At 40.7% G+C, this 24,338-nt stretch overlaps 2 protein-coding genes across 3 annotated transcripts in view; both read right to left on the bottom strand.

Annotated features, from left to right (window-relative positions):
- The window catches only part of LAMTOR4 (late endosomal/lysosomal adaptor, MAPK and MTOR activator 4), a 44,245-nt gene that overhangs the window by 7,430 nt on the left and 12,477 nt on the right, over positions 1-24,338 (bottom strand). The window contains exon 2 of one of the 2 annotated variants that reach the window (XM_073791941.1): positions 20,569-20,631. In XM_073791941.1, the coding sequence (XP_073648042.1) occupies positions 20,569-20,601 (33 nt within the window). In that variant the 5' untranslated portion in view covers positions 20,602-20,631. Of the gene's footprint in view, positions 1-20,568; positions 20,632-24,338 lie in introns of those variants that run through there. The other variant, XM_019930604.3, reaches the window with a different exon arrangement.
- MBLAC1 (metallo-beta-lactamase domain containing 1) overlaps positions 14-24,338 on the bottom strand; it is a 38,570-nt gene continuing 14,245 nt past the window's right edge. Inside the window, exon 2 of the mRNA XM_073791937.1 lies at positions 14-20,631. The gene's annotated coding sequence lies outside the window, so the exon portion shown is untranslated. The remainder of the gene's footprint in view (positions 20,632-24,338) is intronic.

Here is a 24,338-nt window from a genome sequence, read left to right as displayed (position 1 = left end):
TATACTCCAATAAAGATGTTAAAAAAACCTTTATTCAAGCATAATATACATACAGGAAAAGTTCACACATCATAATGTACAGCACAGTACCTCTTCACAAACTGAACGCACATGCACCAGCATCCAGATGAAAAAACAGCATTACAGCTCCCGAAGCGCCCTTCTTGTCCAGTCTCAACCTTTCTCCCATGGAGAAAGGGACTTCTAACAGCATTGAGTAGTTTTGCCTGTTTCTGTACTTGACGTAAATGGAATCACACAGAATGTACTCCTGTGTGATTGACTCCTCTCATTTACCATCAAGGTTGTGTGATTCATTCATGTTGCCATGTGGGGGTTTCGTTCGTTCATTCTCATTGCTCTATAGTGTTTCATTGTGTGCATGTGACACAATTTATTTATCCATCCAACCATTGATGGGCACTTGGGTAGTTTCCAATTGTGAGTTATTAGGACTAAAGCTTCCATGAATGATCCAGTTCATGTCTTTTGGTGAACATACGTATACATTTCCGTTGGGTAAATACCTTGGGGTGAAATTGCTGGGTCACAAGACCTACTTTATTTTTTTAAGATTTTTTAAATTATTGAATCTTTTATGTATCAATAACAGTGTGTATGTATGCACACACACAGAGAATGAGACAGAGAGAGAGAGAGAGAGAGAGACACTTAGATCTTAAGAAATAGAATATTACTGCCATAGACCATTCAGGCGGCTATAAAAGAATAGACTGGGTGGTTTATAAACAACAAACATTTATTTCTCACAGTTCTGGAGGCTGGGAAGTCCAAGATCAAGGCGCTAGCAGATTTGGTGTCTGGCGAATGCCCACTTCCCGTTTCACAGATGACATCTGTGCTGTGTCCTCACATGGTGGAAGGTGTGAGAGGTCTCTGGGGTCTATTTTCTTTTTTAATAGATCTTTATTGGTGTATAATTGCTTCACAATACTGTGTTAGTTTCTGTTGTACAACAAAGTGGATCAGCCATATGCATACATATATCCCCATATCCCCTCCCTCTTGAGCCTCCCTCCCACCCACCCTATTCCACCCCTGTAGGTTGTTGCAAAGCACCGAGCTGATCTCCCTGTGCTATGCTGCTGCTTCCCACTAGCTGACTATTTTACATTTGGTAGTTTATATATGTCCATGCTACTCTCACTTTGCCCCAGCTTCCCCCTCCCCGCCGTGTCCTCAAGACCATTCTCTGTGTACGTCTTTATTCCTGCCCTGCCACTAGGTTCATCAGTACCTTATTTTTTTTTTTTAATTCTGTATACATGCATTAGCATACGGTATTGGTTTTTCTCTTTCTGACTTACTTCACTCTGTATGACTCCAGGTCCATCCACCTCACTACAAATAACTCAATTTCGTTTCTTTTTATGGCTGAGTCATATTCCATTGTATATATGTGCCACATCTTCTTTATCCATTCATCTGTCGATGGATACTTAGGTTCCTTCCATGTCCTGGCTATTGTAAATAGTGCTGCAATGAACACTGTGGTACATGTCTCTTTTTGAATTATGGTTTTCTCAAGGTATATGCCCAGTAGTGGGATTGCTGGGTCATATGGTAGTTCTATTTTTAGTTCTTTAAGGAACCTCCATACTGTTCTCCATAGTGGCTGTATCAAATTACATTCCCACCAACAGTGCAAGCGGGTTCCCTTCTCTCCACACCCTCTCCAGCATTTGCTGTTTGTAGATTTTCTGATGATGCCCATTCTAACTGGTGTGAGGTGATACCTCATTGTAGTTTTGATTTGCATTTCTCTAATGATTAGTGATGTTGAGCATTCTTTCATGTGTCTGTTGGTAATCTGTATATCTTCTTTGGAGAAATGTCTATTTAGGTCTTCTACCCATTTTTTGATTGGACTGTTTGTTTTTTTGATTTTGAGCTCCATGAGCTGTTTGTATGTTTTGGAGATTAATCCTTTGTCCATTGTTTCATTTGCAAATATTTTCTCCCATTCTGAGGGTTGTCTTTTTATTTTGTTTATGGTTTCCTTTGCTGTGCAAAAGCTTTTAAGTTTCATTAGGTCCCATTTGTTTATTTTTGTTTTTATTTTCATTACTCTAGGAGGTGGGTCAAAAAAGATCTTGCTGTGGTTTATGTCAAAGAGTGTTTTTCCTATTTTTTCCTCTAAGAGTTTTATAGTGTCTGGTCTTACATTTAGGTCTTTAATCCATTTTGAGTTTATTTTTGTGTATAGTGTTAGGGAGTGTTCTAATTTCATTCTTTTACATGTAGCTGTCCTGTTTTCCCAGCACCACTTATTGAAGAGGCTGTCTTTTCTCCATTGTGTGTTCTTGCCTCCTTTGTCATAAATTAGGTGACCATATGTGCATGGGTTTACCTCTGGGCTTTCTATCCTGTACCACTGATCTATATTTCTGTTTTTGTGCCAGTTCCATACTGTCTTGATTACTGTAGCTTTGTAGTATAGCTTAAGTCGGGGAGCCGGATTCCTCCAGCTCCATTTTTCTTTCTCAAGATTGCTTTGGCTATTTGGGGTCTTTTGTTTTTCCATATGAATTGTAAAATTTTTTATTCTAATTCTGTGAAGAATGCCATTGGTAGTTTGATAGGAATTGCATTGAATCATTAGATTTCTTTGGGTAGTATAGTCATTTTCACAATATTGATTCTTGCAATCCAAGAACATGGTATATTTCTCCATCTGTTTATGTCATCTTTGATTTCTTTCATCAGTGTTTTATAGTTTTCTGAGTACAAGTCTTTCGCTCGGGTCTATTTTCAAGGGTGTTCAAGCCATTCATGAGGGCTCCACCCTCATGACCTAAGCACTTCCCAAAGTCCCCATCTCCAAATACCATCAAATTAAGGATTAATATGAATCTGGCAGGTTGGGGATGCAGAGAGACACAAACATTCAGTCTATAGCAACTATCAACTCTTTGAAATCCTTTGTGTGTCTCTCTATCCCATCCCCCTCTCTACCCCAGAAGTAACCATAATTTCAAATTTTTTTTGTCACTTCCTTGATCTTCTTTATCATTTTGAGATAGATTTCTAAATAATACATAGCTTTGTTTTTCATGTTTCTGCCAAAGAAGTGGTAAAACCTACATGCTTTTATACCAGGTTGAGCAAAGAGGTGATTGTGGAAAAGCAACTAAACTGTGGAAAGACAGGAATTATTTTAATAAGGTCTGTTTTACAGAATTTTCCAAGTCTTAACTTCCCATCCTTGATGATAAGAATGTTACTTTCCTTCTGGTAGGAGATGGACACATCTTCCATATGAAGGTCTTATCTCCTGCTTTCAGGAAGAAAAAGGGGAGAGTCAGAGCATCCTTCTTGCACCTACTGGTAAAAATACCTTTAGCGCAAAGTAATTTTTATGTCAAAGAGGCAGATTTTGGAGCAACGTATTCTGGTTTCCTTCAACAGCAACATCTAGACTGGTGTTTGACCAGACAACTGGGCACACAACCTAGCCAAACTGGCATATAAAATGAACCATCACAGCCACAAAACCCCAAGAGGGCAGGTGCCCATTTGCTGTGATGGTTTTCATGGCAGCATTCATACCTGGGCCTGTAAAAGCGTTCTTGGACTTCACTGCTATGTGTGTGTGTTGCAGGGTGGTCCCCACACTAACAAAGAATTCTTGGGGCACCAGCTGGGAGTCTGAGAATTCAACAAAATTCCACTCAATTCTAACACTATCTACCTAGAGATAGCATCAAATTACACAGTTTAAGGGCTCTGTCTACAAGACTGCCCCATCCCCCACTTCAGAGACCAGTCAAAGCCCAGGTTAACACCTGTGTTTTTGATCAACTGGCTCTAGATTGGAGGTTCCAACAACCCCCTCCTCGGGTTTGATTAATTTGCTGGAGTGGCTCACAAAACTCTGAGAAAGATTTTGCTTGCTAGATCACTGGTTTATCATAGAAGGATGGAACTCAGGAAGAGCCAGATGGAAGAGAGGCACAGGGCAAGGTATGGGGAAAGGGCAGCGGAGCTTCCATCCTCTCTCCGAGTGAACAATTCTTCCTGAATCTCCAACCCAGAAGTTCTCCAAATCCCGTCCTTTTGAGTTTTTATGGAGACTTCCTTATAGTCATGATTGATTGAATCATTGACCATTGGTGTAGGAGGTGGGGATGGTGAGACTGAAAGTTCCAACCCCCTAATCCCTTGGTTGGCTCCAATGACAACCAGTCCAGAACCTCAGAGTCACCTCATCAACATAACGAAAGACACCTTTGTTGCTCTCCTCACTTAAGGAAACTCTAAGGGTTTTAGGAGCTCTGTGCCAGAAATGGGACAAAGACCAAATATATATTTTTTATCATAAATCACAGTATCACAGGTAGCACTCCTGAGTGATCCTTCCCACTTTCCCTTTTTTACCCCTGCCCCTACTCAGGAGTATTATGGGATAACTGAGCAAAAGGGAAGGAATGTGCTTTGTAAGAACATATCTTGGAGGAAGCTTGGGGAACCAGAAGGGTAGGAGGCATGTGGGGACTAGGACCTGGCAGCCTGCAAGCGCCATGTAATGTTGCAGAGTCCACTTCCTTGGTTCTCTGTGGCCAAGAGGGGCCAAGACTATGTGACCTATGCAGGCTCTCTTAAAGCTCAAGCCACCTCCATTTCTCAAATTTAGTAGTATGTGAAAACCAAAGAGAAGCAAAAGCAGGGTTCCAAAATTGTGGCACGATTGAACTAGATACATTTAACAAATGAATGCTTTTAACAGGGAGACATTACAAACCTTTATAATTTTGACAGTCATGCAATAATTGCAGGGTTTACAAAGTTAATCCTTGAGGCAGGATGCTGTAATGAGACACCGGTTAAACTGTAGGCTGAAAGTCTCCTTCCTTTATAGTGGGCATGTCTCTGGCTGAAGATATGACCAACCCCCTTTCGGGGACTGTTCAAAACCTACATTTGAGGCTCTTCATGAATGAGGCCCAAGAAAAGAATCCCTCTCGCTTTGGCTAGGCTCCAGATACAGCTTTAACATGCCTCAATTTCTAGTTATTCTTATGACCCTAAGGAAGGGGTCCCAGACAGAATTAGTAATGTGGTCATGAGTCACATCCTCAGCCCTGGCCACATACTTTTTTTCCACACTCAACTGAATTTACAGTTCCTTCTAGGACTATACGCTTCCCAGGACTGGAAAAGATTCATTCATTTATTAAGTTAGCTTAAATCATCTAAGATCCTACAGCAGTCTGCTTTTCCTGTATTTGGAAATACTAAAATTTAGGAAAGTGTACTAAGTTCAAAGTTCATAATGCTTTGAAGTATTTTTATGCTCTGAATGTTTACATTTTCTTGTCAGTTTCTTGCCATGTGGTAACTATACAACCTGCCTAAAGATGAATATTTTTCTACTGGTATTTCAATTTGTGACCTAAATGTTTAGACATTCAGAATGAGAGAACTGTCCAGATTTGAGAAATGAGGCTTTATTTATAGAGGTTTTTAGTAACTTATAAAACTAACAGCGTTTGACAAAGTTTGCCAAGCTTTATAGTCAGAGATCAAGGGCTGTCCACAGCAGGGAAGAACAGTTCAGAAAAATTATGAGCTATCCTATTTTTAGGTAGGTTATGAATGTTATCTGAGTGAATTCTTATGCCTTGATCAGAGGTAATAGCTATACAAAGTAGTTGCTTACCTTGGCTTTCAAGTCTGACTGTAAAACTGCAAATTTTGACATAGTTTAGTTTATTAGCAGCCTTCTTAGAAGGTTCCAATGTATAATTATTTAGCTAAAATCACTAGCTTTGGGAATTGTTTAATTGATAATGCTGTTCATTGTGATTTTTACCTGTAAGCAGCCTACTTTAAATTATTTGTTATAGCCAAGAGAAATGTCTCTAAAAACAGTTTTATCATTTTTAGTGTACATCTATCCATTGTCTGCCCCATGCTCTATTTTTCCTCCTGGTTACTTATGGCTAGAATGGACATTCCTGTGCAACTGCTCCAGTTGATTGCATATGTAATGGATGATCTACCTAGCTTATGTTGTCTTAGAATTTTTGCCCTCGAGGAGAAAGTATGGGTCACTTTCTTTGGCAACAGGGCTTGTAAGGTGAGAGGTTTGGTGGCCTTGTTCTAGGTCCTTTGGTGGAAGCCAGCCTCTGCAGGAAGAGAATGCAGAGCTTGGAGATGGACATCATTTGAGGTTATGTTGTAGAGAGATTTCATGGTGGGAGTTTGGTAAACGAAAGGTCACACGGAAGATTTAACTGAGATAGTGAAATGGCGTATCTACAGACTCGTGTTTTCCTACCTATGAAGTGAAGTATTGAAATGGGTCTGTTTTTCTGGATTGCAGCCCTTCAGTGGTTCAGGATCAACATTAATCACTGACACCTCCCCCCATGGCCCCAGCCCTGCCCCACACAGAAGCTATCGGTGCGTCTTATGTAATTATTTCTTGGTACTTTTGTTTCAGTAATATATAGGTGCACTGGTGTCACCAGTGTTCGGGGCCCTGTGGATTTGGTAGAAGCAGCATGCATCCTCGCTGCTATGGTTCCACTCAGTCTAATTGTTTGAAAAGTCGATAATGCATCGCTTTAGAACCTACTTGGTGGACCAGGGAAATGAGACGGTAGAACACTGCCATCAGTTGCTGTAGCAAGTGGCCTCCTTTTCATCTTGTTCCACCTATCTATGTAGTCCTGTGTAAAGAAAATGTTTATGTCTGCTTCAGTGACTCGGTGAAAAGCTACTAAACTGGGTCCTTATCTCATGTAAATTTTTAAATTGGCTTGTGCTGTGGTGCTTCTGATTAATTCTAAAATGGAGCTTGTAGGATGTCCCTGGTGGTGCAGTGTTTAAGGCTCTGTGCTCTCAATTCAGGGGGCCCGGGTTCAATCCCTGGCCAGGGAACTAGATCCCACATGCATGCCACAACTAAGAAGCCCGCCTGCCACAACTAAGACCCGGCACAACAAATAAATAAATATTTTAAGAAATGCTTTAATAAAATGGAGTTTGTAGTTCTTGAATCTGTTGTGTGCTAGAAATACCTGAGACTAGCTCTGCTCCCACCCTGAACAATACTAAAATTGAAAACTGGGAAATGTGTTTCAGGACACTCTTTTCAAAAGTTCCCCGAGATGATTCTGACACAGCCAGTCATCACCAGTTGGTGGAAAGTTTAACGACTTTGGACCTACATCTAGTTTTAGTTGTCTTAAAACTGCATGTCATTTTGCATTATCTTTTAACTTGCTCCATTTCTGTTTCAGGCTATACTCTTCAGTGAGGGGAGAGGGTTGTGTATTTCATCACCAACAGAAGACTTCCATATACTTGAGCATAGCAAAGTGACGACTGCTCTGTCTTATCACTGTCCGTAGTCTTTAGAGAAGGTTTTGTTGCTGTTGTCTGTTGTTGTTGGTAAAGTTAAAATATATAGGCAGTAATGATGCAAAAAAGTTAACATGCAATGTCTAGTAAAATCTTACTAATTTATACGTGGACATGGCATATATGAATTAAATGTATGAAAAGAAGATGACAAGTGCTATGGGGAAAAAAAAGCAAAAGTAGATCAGGGCAAATGGGATCCAGAGTGTGCTGCAGTATTAAATAGGGTGGTCATGGTGGGTCTCTCTGAGGAGACATTGAGAAGAGTCGAGCGAAGATTGGAAGGAGGTGAAGTTCGCCTGGAGGAAACCCGGGACAGAGTATCCGCGGCAGAGGTAACATAATGCCAAGGCTCAGTGTGCGCACGGATGTGTGTGCCTGATGTACTGGAGAATCGGCAGAGAGGCCAGTGTGGAACTTTCTGTGTTCAGGGAGGTAATGGGCCCGATCTCATAGGGGCATATGTAGGAATTTGATGTTTTCCTCTGAATTAGTGGTTGTCAACTTTTTAAAAATTATCATGCCCCTTAGGAAACTTTCTAGACAATTTTATTTTCCTAATGGCTATCCTTTCATAAAATCTTAATACCACAGATATAACATATATTTGTTTATGTACAGTGGCCCTTTGGAGGGCCACTAACTGATGTACAATAATATCCAAGGTTCTTTTCACTCCCTGCCCCCCGCCCCAAACCACTTTTATCTCCTTGGAGATGATACTGCTCCTGTTGAGAATACATGTTCTGAGTGAAATTTTATAGTTGGTCCTGCCTGTCACAATTGGGGGACATCCTGGGGTGGTGGGTGATGGCCCTGAATCACTCTGAGAAGCTGCTCAGGACCCTGGCAGGAGCAAAGGAAACTTTACTTTCTCAAAACCCATAATTCAGACCCACTTTTTTTTCATACATTAAAAAAAATTCGAACGTGGACATGAATTTACCTCTTGCCTCTTTGGTAGGAAAACCCCTCCCACAAATCCCATGCCCGTTGCTCTCATTTTTTGTTTCCTTGTGCTTTATTTCACTTCCCCCCATGACCAAGTGAGTAATTGTGATCCTCGGTGGGGGACCCGTTTTACCTCCTCCCCTTCACACCCACCACGTGGGCACCAGTGCACTTGCACAGAATTCCTAATGCTATTGATCATGCTTTCCTGCCCCAAATGCACTGAGAGCCCAGATTGGTGAAGGGCAGTAGGGAAAGGAGAGGGAGTAGGGTAGAGAGGAGGGAGAAAAACAAAGCAAGAGAGAAGTAAAGGGTGAGTAGGTCAGGGTTGGGAAGTGTTTGGGATGAGAAGATGCTAATTATTCCCACACAGCTGGTGCCCTTCAACCCCCTCTCGCCTGATAGGGAGACCTCTCAGTGATCCTGTAAGCTCTCTCCCAAGACCACAACGAAAACAAAGCTAGCAAACTCTGAATTCGGTTATAAGTCTGAACTCTCTAGTCAGGTTTAAAAAAATACATCATGATCTGGCTGTAATCTTCCATTCTGGCTGCATCTTCTGCCTCTGTCTTCCTGGGATTATCCGTTTTTCTCTCTCTGCAGGTGGCTCTTCTGTCTGGGATGCTCTTCCCTCCCTCCTCTGCCTATCTGTGAACTATTTCATTCTTTAAAGCCCTCTTCAAACCACCACTTCCTCTGGGAAGACTCTCCTGTGCCCAGAATTAATCGCAGGGTCCTCTGTGCTATTCTAGAAATTACAGCATCATACTGCAGCTACTAGTCTGTAAGCTGGGTTCCCGCTTTAGCGTTGAGTTCTTCAAAGCATTCTAGCAGCGTGCCTGACCCAGCCGTTGATCTATGTTTGCAGAAGGAGTAAATGAAAAGAGGTGGGTAGTTAGAACACTCCCTCACATCATACACAAAAATAAACTCAAAATGGCTTAAAGACTTAAATATAAGACAGGACACCATAAAACTCGTAGAAGAGAATGTTCGCAAAACATTCTCGGACATAAATAGCAGCAGTACGTTTTGGCTCCGTTGCCTAGAGTAATGGAAATAAAAGCAAAAATAAACAAATGGGACCTAATGAAACTTAAATGCTTTTGCACAGCAAAGGAAACCATAAGCAAAATGAAAAGACAACCTATAGAATGCGAGAAAATATTTGCAAACAACGTGACTGACGAGGGCTTAATTTTCAAACAGCACATAGGGCTCAATATCCAAAAAAAAAACCCAAACAACCTGATTAAATAATGGGCAGAACAGAATAGACATTTTCAGAGAGGAAATACAGATGGCCAACAGGCACATGAAAAAATGCTAAACATTACTAATCATCAGGGAAATGCAAATCAAAACCACAGTGAGATACCAACTCACACCTGTCAGAATGGGAACACAAATAACAAATACTGACGAGGATGTAGAGAAAAGGGAACCCTCAGTAAACTGTTGGTGGCAATGTAAATTGGTGCAGCCACTGGAAGAACAGTATGGAGGTTCCTTAAAAAAATAAAAATAGAACTACTGTATGATCCAGCAATCCCACTCCCGGGCATATATCTGGAGAAAACCATAGTTTGAAAATATACACACACCCTAATGTTCATAGCTGCACTATTTACAGTAGCCAAGACATGGAAGTAACCTAAATGTCCATCGACAGATGAATGGATAAAGAAGATGTGATAGATATATACAATGGAATATTACTCAGCCATAAAAAGTATGAAATAATGCCATTTGCAGCAATATGGATGGACCTAGAGATTATCATACTAAGTGAAATAAGTCAGACAAAGACAAATACCATGCACTATTGCTTATATGTGGATTCTAAAAAAATGATACAAATGAACTTATCTACAGAAATAGTCACAGATGTAGAAAAAAAACTTATGGTTACCAGGAGGGAAAGCGGGGGAGGGATAAATTGGGAGATTGGGATTGACATATACACACTACCATATATAAAATAGATAACTGATAAGGACCTACTTTATAACACAGGGAACTCTCCTCAATACTCTGTAATGACCTATATGGAAAAAGAATCTAAAAAAGAGTGGATATATGTATATGTATAACTGATTCATTTTGCTGTACAGCAGAAACTAACACAACATTGTAAATCTATACTCCAATAGAAACTATACTCCAATAAAAATTTAAAAAAACAATGCAACAATAAAATTCTTATACATGTGAAAAAAATAAATCTGTTCATATTATAAAAGACTTAGAAATTAGGAGAAAAGGCACCAACAGTCCCAAGACCTCAACTACAATCACTATTATTATTTTTGTTAATTAATTTATTTTTTATTTATTTATTTTTGGCCGTGTTGGGTCTTTGTTGCTGTGTATGGGCTTTCTCTAATTGCAGCGAGCGGGGGCTACTCTATGTTGTGGTGCGCAGGCTTCTCATTGTGGTGCCTTCTCTTGTGGTGGAGCACGGGCTCTAGGTGTGCGGGCTTCAATAGTTGTGGTACACAGGCTCAGTAGTTGTGGCACATGGGCTTAGTTGCTCCGCAGCATGTGGGATCTTCCCGGACCAGGGCTCGAACCAGTGTCCCCTGCATTGGCAGGTGGATTCTTAACCACTGCGCCACCAGGGAAGCCCCACTATTGTTATTTTGATGTCGTTTATTTCTCATATTAAAATGTATTTTTAAACATGGAAAAAAAAAAGAAAGATACATACACCCCAACGTTCATAGCAGCACTATTCACAATAGCCAAGACGTGGAAGCAACCTAGCTGTCCATCAACAGATGAACGGATAAAGAAGATATATATAATTTACATATGTATATATACATACATACATGCAATACTACTCAGCCATAAAAAAAATGAAATAATGCCATTTGCAGCAACACGGATGGACCTAGAGATTATTGTACTAAGTGAAGTAAGTCAGAGAAAGACAAATATTATATGACACCACTCATATGTGGAATCAAAAAAATAGTACAAATTAACTTATTTACAAAACAGAAACAGACTCACAGACATAGAAAACAAACTATGGTTACCAAAGGGGAAGGGGGCGGGGAGGGATAAATTGGGAGTATGGGATTAACAGAGAAACACTACCATATATAAAATAAACAACAAGGATTTACTGTATAGCACAGGGAACTATATTCAATATCTTGTAGTAAACTATAATGGAAAAGAATTGAAAAAAAAGAATATAGATATATACATATATATGTGTAACTGAATCACTTTGCTCTACACTGGAAACTAACACAATATTGTAAATCAACTATACTTCAAGTTTTATAAATAAATAAATAAGAAAAGAGATTGATGAGGAGGGAGAAAGAGGAAAGGAGAAAGAGCAGAAAAGGAAGAAAACCTAACTAGTAATCAAAGGAGGCCGGAAGTAGAAGAATAAGAGGAGGAGAAAAAGAACAAACAATCATGCCTCGTTCAGAATTTGTAATGTGCATTTTATGTCTTCAGAGCTTTTTCAGGTTATATTTACCAACTCAACCACTTTGTAATGTAAATAAGGTAGGTATGATTAATTTCATTACAGAATAAACAAGTTAAGCAAGTTATGCAAGATATGCAGTAAGTAGCTAGATATTAACAGTGGGTATGACCTGAATCCAGGATTTTTGAGGGGAGTGGTGGAGGTGTGTTATGTATTTCTTTGCAGAGAAAAGGAAAAAAAAAGATTGTGAAAGGAGAAGACCACCCCCACCCATCCACCTCTCCCCAAAAAAGGAAGAAGTAAAATATTCAGGAATTAGGAAGGGATGGGGTGGGTTTCATTTCTGTTTTTCTCTTAAGTCAATAGTCACATTTAGCTCCTCAACCATACAACTCTAGAGGATGGATTTGAGGTTATTTGTCTTGGAGAAATGAAGGCAGAGGAGGTAAGGGGGAAAGGAAACAAGTTGAGTCTTGGGGTTAAGGAAAATAGTGACATCTAATTCTTTTGTCATTAGGACTAGATGCAGCTTAGGACAGTGGAGACTGGAGCCCAAAACGTGCAAAAATGGGAAGGAAAAGAAAGCATGATGGGTTTTGTGTAGGGTCCCTAAATGAAACTGCATCCCTAGGGCAAAGAGATGGAGAGGTTTGTTGATGAAGGCAGTTAACATTTTAAAACCTATTTTAAAAACCAAACAATACAGAAGAATTGTAGCAACATTAGGAAACATGCATAAGCAAAAAGGTGAAAATAAAAGTTACCCACAATCAGGGCTTCCCTGGTGGTGTAGTGGTTAAGAATCCGCCTGCCAATGCAGGGGACACTGGTTCGAGCCCTGGTCCGGGAACATCCCTCATGCCGCGGAGTAACTAAGCCCGTGCACCACAATTACTGAGCCTGCGCTCTAGAGCCTGCGAGCCACAACGACTGAGCCCGCATGCCACAACTACTGAAGCCTGCGCGCCTAGAGCCCATGCTCCGCAACAAGAGAAGCCACCGCAATGAGAAGCCACCACAATGAGAAGCCTGCGCACCGCAACAAAGAGTAGCCCCGGCTCGCCGCAACTAGAGAAAGCCCATGAGCAGCAACAAAGACACAGCACAGCCAAAAAAAAAAAAAGACTAACGGAAAAGAGAAAACTATCACAGGACTTGTGACTTATCTCCCATTTAGAAAAGAAAAACAGACACAATATCTATAGCGATTACTTTAAACAAAAGTATATCCCAAGCAGCCAGAATAAGTACAAGTCTTGAAGGTACCTGAAGAGTAGGAAGGTAAAATAGAAAAGCTATAGCCAGTTGTTCAGTGACCATGATCTCTGTGAACTCAACTGTAAAGTTGGCATCAGACTAATTGTAGCACTTGCTTACCATGCTTTTGAGAAAAGTTCAGCTAATTTATCCCTCTCCCCCTTTCCCCTTTAGTAACCATAAGTTTGTTTTCTATGCCTGTGAGTCTATTTCTGTTTTGTAAATAAGTGCATTTGTATTTTTTTGATTCCACATATAAGTGATATCATACAGCATTTGTCTTTCTCTGTCTGACACTTCACTTAGTATGATAATCTCTGGGTCCACCCATGTTACTGCAAATGGCATCATATCATTCTTTTTTATGGCTGAGTAATACTCCATTACATATATATACCACACCTTCTTTATCCATTCGTCTGTGGATGGACACTCATGATGGCTGCTTTAAAAATCCTCATCAGATAATTCCAACATCTGAGTAATCTTGGTGTTGGCACCGGGTGATTGTCTTTTCTCATTCAAGTTGTGATTGTCCTGGGTCTTGGTATGATGAGTGATTTTCTCTTGTATACTGGACATTTTAGGTAGTATATTGTGAGACCCCAGGTCTATTTAGCAGGCAGTCACCCTGTTTAGGTGTAGCATGTAGGTCCAGGTTGGGGAGGGATGTTCAGCTCCCTTTGGGCCCTGCTGATGCCACCCTGGTGTAAGTGGAGCACCAATTCCCATGGCCTTGTTGCCTCCAGATGAAGGGGGAAGTTCAGGTCCACACTTCGCACTACTGACATCAGGGTGGGGGAGTGCAGTGCCAACCAGCATTGCTTCACTCCATTTTTTCCTGCTGTTTCACTGCCAGGTGGGAACAGAAGCTCAGATCCCTCCTGGAGTCAATTTTATTTTGATTAGTGTATATCTTACTTTGAATTCTTTATACCCTACAAAGAACCCAGTAGATATCTTGCAAATGGAAATATTCTTTAAGAATATTCAGCAGATGGAATAAAGAGTGGAATGAATACCACTTTAGAGCAAATCAGCTAAAGATTTATTTCAGAATTCAGGTTCTCTTCCTCATCGCTACAGTATTCTTTAGAATTCTCTTTACTCTTCTACAGTTAATAATTCTTTATGTTAACTTTCCCTGTTCCAATTAATGTGAGATTTCTTTATCCTGACTGGACACAGACTGATACACTAGTAGTTCCTAATGAATCCCTTTTTTAAAAAAATTATTATTATTTATTTATTTAATTTATTTTTGGCTGCATTGGGTCTTCGTTGCTGTGTGCGGGCTTTCTCTAGTTGCAGCTAGCGTGGGCTACTCCTCGTTGCGGTGCGCGGGCTTCTCATTGCAGTGGCTTCTCTCGTTATGGAGCACAGGCTCTAGGCGCGCAGGCTTCAGTTGTTGTGGCACGTGGGCTCAGTAGTTGTGGCTCAAGGGCTCTGGAGCGCAGGCTCAGTAGTTGTGGCGCACGGGCTTAGTTGCTCCGTGGCATGTGGGATCTTCCCAGACCAGGGCTCGAACCCATGTCTCCTGCATTGGCAGGTGGATTCTTAACCACTGTGCCACCAGGGAAGCCCTGAATCCCTTTTTTGACATTTCTCTTTTTTGCAGTAATAAAAAGAGCCCTGGAATTTCAGTGGCTGTTTGACACAAAAGTTTATTTTGAACTCATCTGAAGTCCAGCCAGTGTCTGGGAGCAGCCTTCCACACTGCTGTCCTCCAAGCTGCTACTCGAGAACCCAGGTCCCTTTCATTCTATGTCTCTACTGTCCCCTAGGGCCTCCCCAGAGGTCACTACTTGTCCTCTGCACCCAGCCCACTGATGAGCTGAGAAAGAGAGACAGAGACAGAGAGACAGAGACAGAGAGACAGAGAACAAAGGATTGCATGAGATGTTTGATGTCCAGGCATGGAAATGGTATGCATCTTCACTGCCCAAGTTCCAATGACCACAACCTATTCACGGTCCAAACAGGGAATTTGGGAAACACTGTCTTCAGGAAAAGAAAATGCAACTAGCTAGCCCCTGCTTCCCATCTTTCTAATGTATTTACATTAATTTTAGACATAGTAATCTGTGTCTAATATATTTTATAATTATATATTTTTATAATTGTATATTTTTCTCTTCATAGTCAAAACTAATACTGTGATTTAGTTTCTTGTATAGTGATTCATATTTCCTTGTCTCTCTCTTTCTTCCTTCCTCTCTCTTTCCTTCCTTCCTTCCTTTCTTTTTCTTTCTTCCTTTTCTTTCTTTCTCTTTCTTTCTCTCTCTCTCTCTCTTTTTCTTTTCTTTCTTTCTACTTTTCATCAATAAATACTTATTAGGCACCTGTGATGTCCAGGCAGTGTTCTAGGTTCTAGGAAAACAGCAGTGACCAACAAGAAAAAAAGATTCCTGTTTTGTGGTGCATAAACTCTGGTGAAAAGACTCAGAAACAAGTAACAAAATAAATATACATACGACTCCGAAGAATGAAAAAATTTGTGAGAAAAAGTAATGTGAAAGTTCAAGATGATGAGGAGGGAGGAAGATGCTTCTGAGGCCGTTTCATTTGGGCTGAGTCCAGAGCAATAAGGAGCCAGCTCTGTGACGATCTTGGTGATCATCTCTGTCTCATGCAACCCTCTGCCTCTTTTTCAACTACAGCTCTGCAGCTGAACATGCATGAAGAAAAAGTTCAACCACACTGAATGTTCTCACTTTAAAACCTCAAGGAGGCCTAATGCTGCACAATAATCATGGTGGTTCTCAAAATGTGATCCCCAGACCGGCAGCATCAGTATCACCTGGGAGCTTGTTAGACATACAACTTCTCAGGCCCCACCCCAGACCTACTGAATCAGAAATCCTGGGGAGGAGCTCAGTCTGTGTTTCAACAAGCTCTCCAGACGACTCATGCACACTGAAGTTTTAGAGCCACTGCACTCATCCCACCGTACTTCTCTCTCCTGAAATCTTCCTCATCTTCACACTCAGCTGATGACTTAACCTATTTTCTTGGGCAAAATGAAGAAAAAACTTTCCGTGCTCCCAAATACAATTGGTCTTTCCACTTCAGCTCTAAACCTCATTCCCTCTTGCCTATTCAAGAACATCACTCAAAAAAAAAAAGAAAAAAAAAAAAGAACATCACTCGACCAATTTTCCCCTCTCCCTCCTAAATCATCTTCCTTCTCAATAGCCTTATTTCCATCACATTCCCATTAGCATATAGACATGTTACTTTTTACTTTATTTTCACATGCTTAAGTATTTTCAAATGAATTACAGACATCATGATGTTCCACCCCCAAATATTTCAGTATATACCTTTAAAAAAAACCAGAATATCTTTAAACATAACCAAAAGTAGATTCTTTGCATCTAATACTCAGTTCATAATCAAATTTGCTCAATTGTCCTTCAAGAGTTTATACAATTGTTTTTGCAAATCCACATCCATTCCAGGATCTGGTGTTCTGCCCCTTGATTTTTTTTGAAATACAGGCCAGTCCTTTCTTTTCTTGGCCCTGCTGTATGGAAAAGCCAGGGCCATTTGTCCTGTCAAATGTTCCACCTTTGGATATTTCTGATTGCTTCCTTATGGTGGCATTTAGTTTGTCCTCTATTTCTTGTAATTCCCATAAACTGGAACTTTTCTGCTTGTTACACAAATGGTACAGAATTATAGCAGAAAATTAAGGAACAGTTCATGAATCATAAACATAAATTAATTATATTAGGGAAAATTACATTTCCAAAATTAAGTATTGTTATGGTTGTTTCTTTTGGGACTTGTTTATTTCTGTTCCAGTTATTATGTTCTTCTTTCAGATCAATTTTTAAATACATATATTTTTATTTTCTGTAAGATGAACTTAGTGTGTTATGGAGGTTAGATACTAAATAGAGTTTGCTTGTAGATTTTTTGATGATGGCCATTCTGACTGGTGTGAGATGACATCTCATTGTAGTTTTGATTTGCATTTCTCTAATGATTAATCATGTTGAGCATTCTTTCATGTGTTTGTTGGCAGTCTGTATATCTTCTTTGGAGAAATGTCTGTTGAGGTCTTCTGCCCATTTTTGGATTGGGTTGTTTGTTTTTTTGATATTGAGCTGCATGAGCTGCTTGTAAATTTTGGAAATTAATCCTTTGTCAGTTGCTTCATTTGCAAATATTTTCTCCCATTCTGAGGGTTGTCTTTTTGTCTTGTTTATGGTTTCCTTTGCTGTGCAAAAGCATTTAAGTTTCATTAGGTCCCATTTGTTTATTTTTGTTTTTATTTCCATTTCTCTAGGAGGTGGGTCAAAAAGGATCTTGCTGTGTTTATGTCATAGAGTGTTCTGCCTATGTTTACTCTAAGAGTTTTATAGTGTCTGGCCTTACACTTAGGTCTTTAATCCATTTTGAGTTTATTTTTGTGTCCGGTGTTAGGGAGTGTTCTACTTTCATTCTTTTACATGTAGCTGCCCAGTTTTCCCAGCACCACTTATTGAAGAGACTGTCTTTTCTCCATTGTATATTCTTGCCTCCTTTATCAAAAATAAGGTGACCATTTGTGCGTGGGTATATCTCTGGGGTTTCTATCCTGTTCCATTGATCTATATTTCTGTTTTTGTGCCAGTACCATACTGCCTTGATTACTGTAGTATAGTCTGAAGTCAGGGAGCCTGATTCCTCCAGCTCCGTTTTTCTTTCTCAAGATTACTTTGGATATTCGATCTACAAACAATAAATGCTGGAGAGGGTGTGGAGAAAAGGGAACCCTCTTGCACTGTTGGTGGGAATGTAAATTGATACAGCCACTATGGAGAACAGTATGGAGGTTCCTTAAAAAACTAAAAATAGAACTACCATACGACCCAGCAATCCCACTACTGGGCATATACCCTGAGAAAACCATAATTCAAAAAGAGTCATGTACCACAATGTTCATTGCAGCTCTATTTACAATAGCCAGGACATGGAAGCAACCTAAGTGTCCATCAACAAGTGAATGGATAAAGAAGATGTGGCACATATATACAATGGAATATTACTCAGCCATAAAAAGAAATGAAATTGAGATATTTTTAGTGAGGTGGATGGACCTAGAGTCTGTCATACAGAGTGAAGTAAGTCAGAAAGAGAAAAACAAATACCGTATGCTAACACATATATATGGAATCTAAAAAAAAAAAAAAAGGGGTCATGAAGAACCTAGGGGCAGGACAGGAATAAAAATGCAGACCTACTAGAGAATGGACTTGAGGATACGGGGAGGGGGAAGGGTAACCTGGGACAAAGTGAGAGAGTGGCATGGACATATATACACTACCAAATATAAAACCGATAGCTAGTGGGAAGCAGCCGCATAGCACAGGGAGATCAGCTCAGTGCTTTGTGACCACCTAGAGGGGTGGGATAGGGAGGGTGGGAGGGAGGGAGATGCAAGAGGGAAGAGATATGGGGATATATGTATACGTAGAGCTGATTCACTTTGTTATAAAGCAGAAACTAACACACCATTGTAAAGCAATTATACTCCAATAAAGATGTTAAAAACATAAATAAATAAAATAAATAGAGTTTGCATGTGAACCGCCCCCACCAAAAGTGGCTGGTGAAAAAGCCACATTTCTCAGACTTTCTTGCAACTAGGGATTGCCATGTGACATACTTCAAGCCAATGACATTTCTGAGTTTGGCTTCAGGAAGGTTCTTTAACGGGCAGAGAGACTTGGCTGGTGAATGTCTTTTGCCCTTTTCTCTTTCTTTTCCTGACCTCCTAAGATGCAGCTCTGGTGCTGGGAGGGAGCAGACATCTTGTGACCATAGGAAACAAGCAAATGCTAAGTTTGGTTGAAAGGAAAGTTACAGGGAGCCAGGGTTCCTACTGGGATCACAGGTCTGCTGTGCCCCCGCACCCAGGCTGCCTTCTTCCAGATTTCTCCTTATGTGAGACACACAATTTTTCTCTAATTTGTTTAAGCTCCTGGGTTTTGTTTATTTGTTTCTGTACTTCAGAGCTGAATCCATGCCATATTTCACACAATTGTGGATTTTTCAGCTTATTCTAATTCAAACCATTTTTCTTTCACATGATTGAAATCTGTATTATTACATGCATACCAAAAAAAAACTGACACAAAAGAGCCAACATCAGGGCATCACTTGTAAAATCACTGACATTAAAAATTAAAGAAAGAATCCTTTGGGCATTTAAGCAAAATAGGTTTAAGTCACCTATAAGAGAAAATTTAAGATTGACTTACATTAATAAACAACAACATTGAACACTAGAAGACAGTGGAACAATGCTTGCAAAGACCACAAACTATAAGAAAACAAAACAAAAACACCCAAGAATTTTACACTCACATCTTCAAGGAATTCATGGAAAAGACTCTGACAAGTACAGGTTTCTGGTAACTGACTATACTGCTGAACTGAATGAATAAGCATTTTCAGAACTCTAATGGAAAACTGATGAACTCATAAAAGTGCTAACAAAAGATCAAGATGAAAAAAAAATTAATTACACGGGACTGAGTGAACTGATGAGGATGATTATAAGTTTTGTGACTTTCTGTTTGAATTTAAAAAAAAATCCCACAAGGACTCAGAGGCAAAAAATGTACAAATCAATTTTCACTGCAAAGTAAAGGAGCTGTTACAGTGGAGGATTCCTGGACTGAATGTCAATATTACGACATAGTGTGAGTGTGTTTCGTGTTTGGTAACTGCAGTCATTGTTGCTTCTGTTGTGGTCATCCATTTACAATGCTCGGTGTCAGTCTATTTATCTCTTGTAAAAATAAAATACAGTGTGTGTGTATGAAAAAAAAATTGTTGAATTCCACCCATGAACTACGTTGAACATTTCCCTGGACTCCCCTGGTCCAGGCATTATGCTATTTGTATTCATTAAAACTGATTACGGTTTTCTTCATATTTATCACCAGTTTGACTTCCATAGCTGAGGCTTACTCTGCTATCAGCAGGATTCCTTGGCTCCTTTGGAAGTTTTCAAAGTGAAAATCCAAGAACACAAATGAATTCTGGCAGCCAGAAGTCCTTAATTTAGTGTGTGGGTTCCAGTGAGATGAGAGGAACTGTATTTTAGGATTAAACAATTAGATAACCCTGAATTAAACTTGTGGTGTACTCATCACATTCTTTTCTTGGATTCATGTGCAATGTAACTGTACTTGACGTGATCCAATTATGTCTTAAGTTCCTGATTGCCAAAGCTAACTGAATAAAAGTAATGTACCAGTCATATTTACAAAAGTTGTATAGAGCCAATGACCTTGGAAAGGGCATCTTACCTCTAATTGTGCATTATGGGCCATGTGGCCCCTACAAATCATAAAGAATAATCATTAAAATGCTAAAACTCAATTATGAGTTCAACAAAAGGTAGGGACTCTCCATTACATTTTATTAATATTGAAGGAGGACGAAGAGCATGAATGGGCACAGACTATAGCATCTTTTTTTTCTGGTCTGTTGTGTGGTTCCAACCTCAGGACACTTACTGTGATCACAAATGCCTGTAATCCCTTGCACATCTGAACAATTTCATTAAAGAGAAAGGTGTCCTGAAAAAAAAAAGAATTTTACACTCAGCTAAAGTATTACACAACTGTGAAGGCAACAGACCAACATTTCAAATATGTGATAATCCAGGAAATACAGCTGACTTTCTAAAAGAACAACAAAAGTCAAACTTCAGTCAGATAAGAGATTACTGATAAGATTCAGCAATTCTACTCCTGGGTATTTATCTGAAGGAAAGGAAAACACTAACTCAAAAAGATCTCCCCTCCATGTTCATACAGTACTATTTTTTTTCTTTTTCGGTACGCGGGCCTCTCACTGTTGTGGCCTCTTCCGTTGCGGAGCACAGGCTCCGGACGCGCAGGCTCAGCGGCCATGGCTCACGGGCCCAGCCGCTCCGCGGCATGTGGGATCTTCCCAGACCGGGGCACGAACCCGTGTCCCCTGCATCGGCAGGCAGACTCTCAACCACTGCACCACCAGGGAAGCCCCATACAGTACTATTTACAATAGCCAAGATATGGAAACAACCTAAGTGTCCATCAATGGGTGAATAAAGAAAATGTGGTGTATATACACAATGGAATATTAATCCATATAACAGAAGGAAATCTTGCTATTTGCAACAACCTGGATAGACTTTGACAGCATTATGCTAAGTGAAATAAGTCAGACAGAGGAAGACAAGTATCGTATGGTCTCACATATATGCGGAACCCCACTCTCCATCCTTATGCGAGAGAGTTCTTTTCCCTTAATAAGGTACAACCTGGCACAGTCACACCCACACCTTCACATCTTGGGTCTTAAATGATGCCTCTGTCAGCTTCAGGTTCTTCCAGATTTCTTTGATAAGAACAAAAGACACTTTAAAAAATTTATTCACAGTTTTTGCCTTTCAACTCAAAAGGCAAAAATGCATATATTTTTTTGAAACTTGTAAAGCAAAGCTCCCAATACTCAACTGCTCAGACACAGAGTCCTGTGGAATGGACTTCCATTCTTCTGGCTTTCTCTGGTTTCTATTCATTTATTCAAAAATACTGACTGAGAACCTACTATGTGCCAGGCTCTGCGCAATGTGCAGGGGATGCCACAGAGAGCAAGAGCAAGCACAGCCTCTGCTCTCATGTATAGTCGGGAGAGAGGATTCAATCAAATAAACATACCCTCCCAGACTTCAGACAACAGTGCAAAGCTACATATTCAAAACAGACATATGGATCAATGGAACAGACTAGAGAGCACGGAAATAAACCCACACACCTGCAGTCAATTAATCTTCAACAAAGGAGCCAAGAATACATAATGGAGAAAAGACAGTCTCTTCAGCAAGTGGTGTGTGTTGGGGAAGCTGGACAGCCACATGGAAATCAATGAAGTTAGAACACACCCTCACACCATACACAAAAATAAACTCAAAATGGCTTAAAGACTTAAATGATACCACATAAACTTACATGATACCATAAAACTCCTAGAAGAGAACATAGGCAAAACATTCTCTGATATAAATCGTAGCAATGTTTTCTTAGGTCAGTCTCCCAAGGCAATAGAAATAAAAGCAAAAATAAACAAATGAGACCTCATCAAACTTAGACGCTTTTGGTTTTTTGCACAGCAAAGGAAACCATAAACAGAATGAAAAGACAACTTACAGAACGGTTGAAAATATTTGTAAACAATGCAACTGACAAGGGCTTAATTTCCAAAATATACAAACAGCTCATATAACTCAATAACAAAAAAAACAAACAACTCAATCAAAAAATGGGCAGAAGACCTAAACAGACATTTCTCCAAAGAAGACATACAGATGGCCAAGAAGCACATGAAAAAATGCTCAACATCACTAACTATTAGAGAAATGCAAATCAAAACTACAATGAGGTATCACCTCACACCTATCAGAATGACCATCATCACAAAGTCTACAATAATAAATGCTGAAGAGGGTGTGGAAAAAAGGAAACCCTCCTACACTGTTGGTGGGAATGTAAATTGGTGCAGCCACTGTGGAAAACAGTATGGAGGTTCCTCAAAGAACAAAAAATAGAGTTACCATATGATCAGCAATCCCACTCCTGGGCATATATCCGGAGAAAACTATAATTCAAAAAGATACATGCACCCCAATGTTCATAGCAGCACTATTTACAATAGTCAAGACATGGAAGCAATGTAAATGTCCATCAACAGGGGACTTCCCTGGTGGTCCAGTGGTAAAGAATCCACCTTCCAATGCAGGGAACAAGGGTTTGATCCCTGGTGGAGAAACTAAGATCCCACATGCCGTGGGGCAACTAAGCCAGGGCACCACAACTATCGAGCTCGCGCGCCTCAACAAGAGAGCCCACGTGCTGCAAACTACAGAGTCCATGCTCTCTGGAGCCCGCGAGCCACAACTAGAGAAAGAACACCCGCATGCCACAACTAGACAGAAGCCCGCAAGCCACAATGAAGACCTGACGCAGCCAAAAAAAAAAAAAAAGTCAAGAAAGTAAATAACTTTTTTTAAAAAAAGTGTCCTCTTCACCTTTTAAAATAATAAATAAATAAATAAAATAAATGTCCATTGACAGATGAATGGATAAAGAAGACGTGGTGTGTATATACAATGGAATATTACTCAGCCCCAGGAGGCTGATTCCTTTGGACCACGTCACCCAGGTGCCTTTGCCCTCTGGTTTCCTATTGGGACCTGCCAATGGGAGACACCCGCTGATCAAGGGGAGGGGATCCCCTCCTTGCTGAATCACCTTGGGCTGCTGTTTTCCTCCACCAAAGACCTTCCCCCTACAACTAGGGCTACTTATTCCAGTTTCTGGCAATTGTTCCCTCTCTTTGCTCCTTCAAGCATATTGGCAACAAGGACTCCACTCTTGCTAGCCCAAGATGCTCCACCTCCCTTGTCGGTGTCCCATAATCCTCCCCATTCCTTTAGAAATGGTTCCTTTATTAAACTCTCCTCCATTCCCTCAATTTGAGAATGTCATCTGTCTCCTGCCCTGACTGATACAAATAGAAACTAATCTCCCAGAATTTACTAAAGTTACTCAATTATTTAATTTAAAAAGAAATGGCCTGACTGCATGGGCCCATTGTGTACCAAAGAAATAAGAGAAACATGTAGATGCATTATAATGAAAGATAAGAACATCAAATACAAAGAAAATTCTAAGAACTTTCCAAGTAAGAGCAAGTCGTGTACAAAGGAACAAGATTCAGATTGTTATTACAACAGTGACAATGAAGTAAAGTGTTGTAGAAAAGAATCTTGAACCGGGCGCCCGGAGCCAGGAGCCGGCCGTGGGCTCGCCACTAGGTGGCGCCACTGACACCCGCCGCGAAGGGGCCCAATGGCGGGCGGCCCCCAAGGGGTCCCTCTGCAGAGGACGCCAGCCCCGCCGGAGAGAAGAGCGTCCTGGGAGACGCTGTCGGGGTCGCGGGAGGAGGACAGAGTTGTGACCCAACCCACGTCCAAGACCCCCAACCCCTTCGTGCTGGGTCCCTAAGCCCCGACCCCGCCCACTGCAGCTGGCCCAGCAGCCCGGACAGCAGCCGGGACCCGAGCTCAACCCTCCCCCGACCGTCCTTAGGACCCTCCCTCCCCCGTGACTATCCCTCCCCACGCCACTGCAATCCAGCAGCGGGTCACGAGAAGGCGCTCACTCCGTCCTTCTGCCCCTCGGCGACCCCAGAGCCCTCCTTCCCCAGTCCAGCCCCACCCACCCTCGGGCTCGCCCCC

The sequence above is a fragment of the Tursiops truncatus genome, chromosome 15, assembly GCF_011762595.2.
Source record: "Tursiops truncatus isolate mTurTru1 chromosome 15, mTurTru1.mat.Y, whole genome shotgun sequence".
NCBI classification, from domain to species: domain Eukaryota; kingdom Metazoa; phylum Chordata; class Mammalia; order Artiodactyla; family Delphinidae; genus Tursiops; species Tursiops truncatus.
This window is presented reverse-complemented; position numbering and strand designations above follow the sequence as displayed.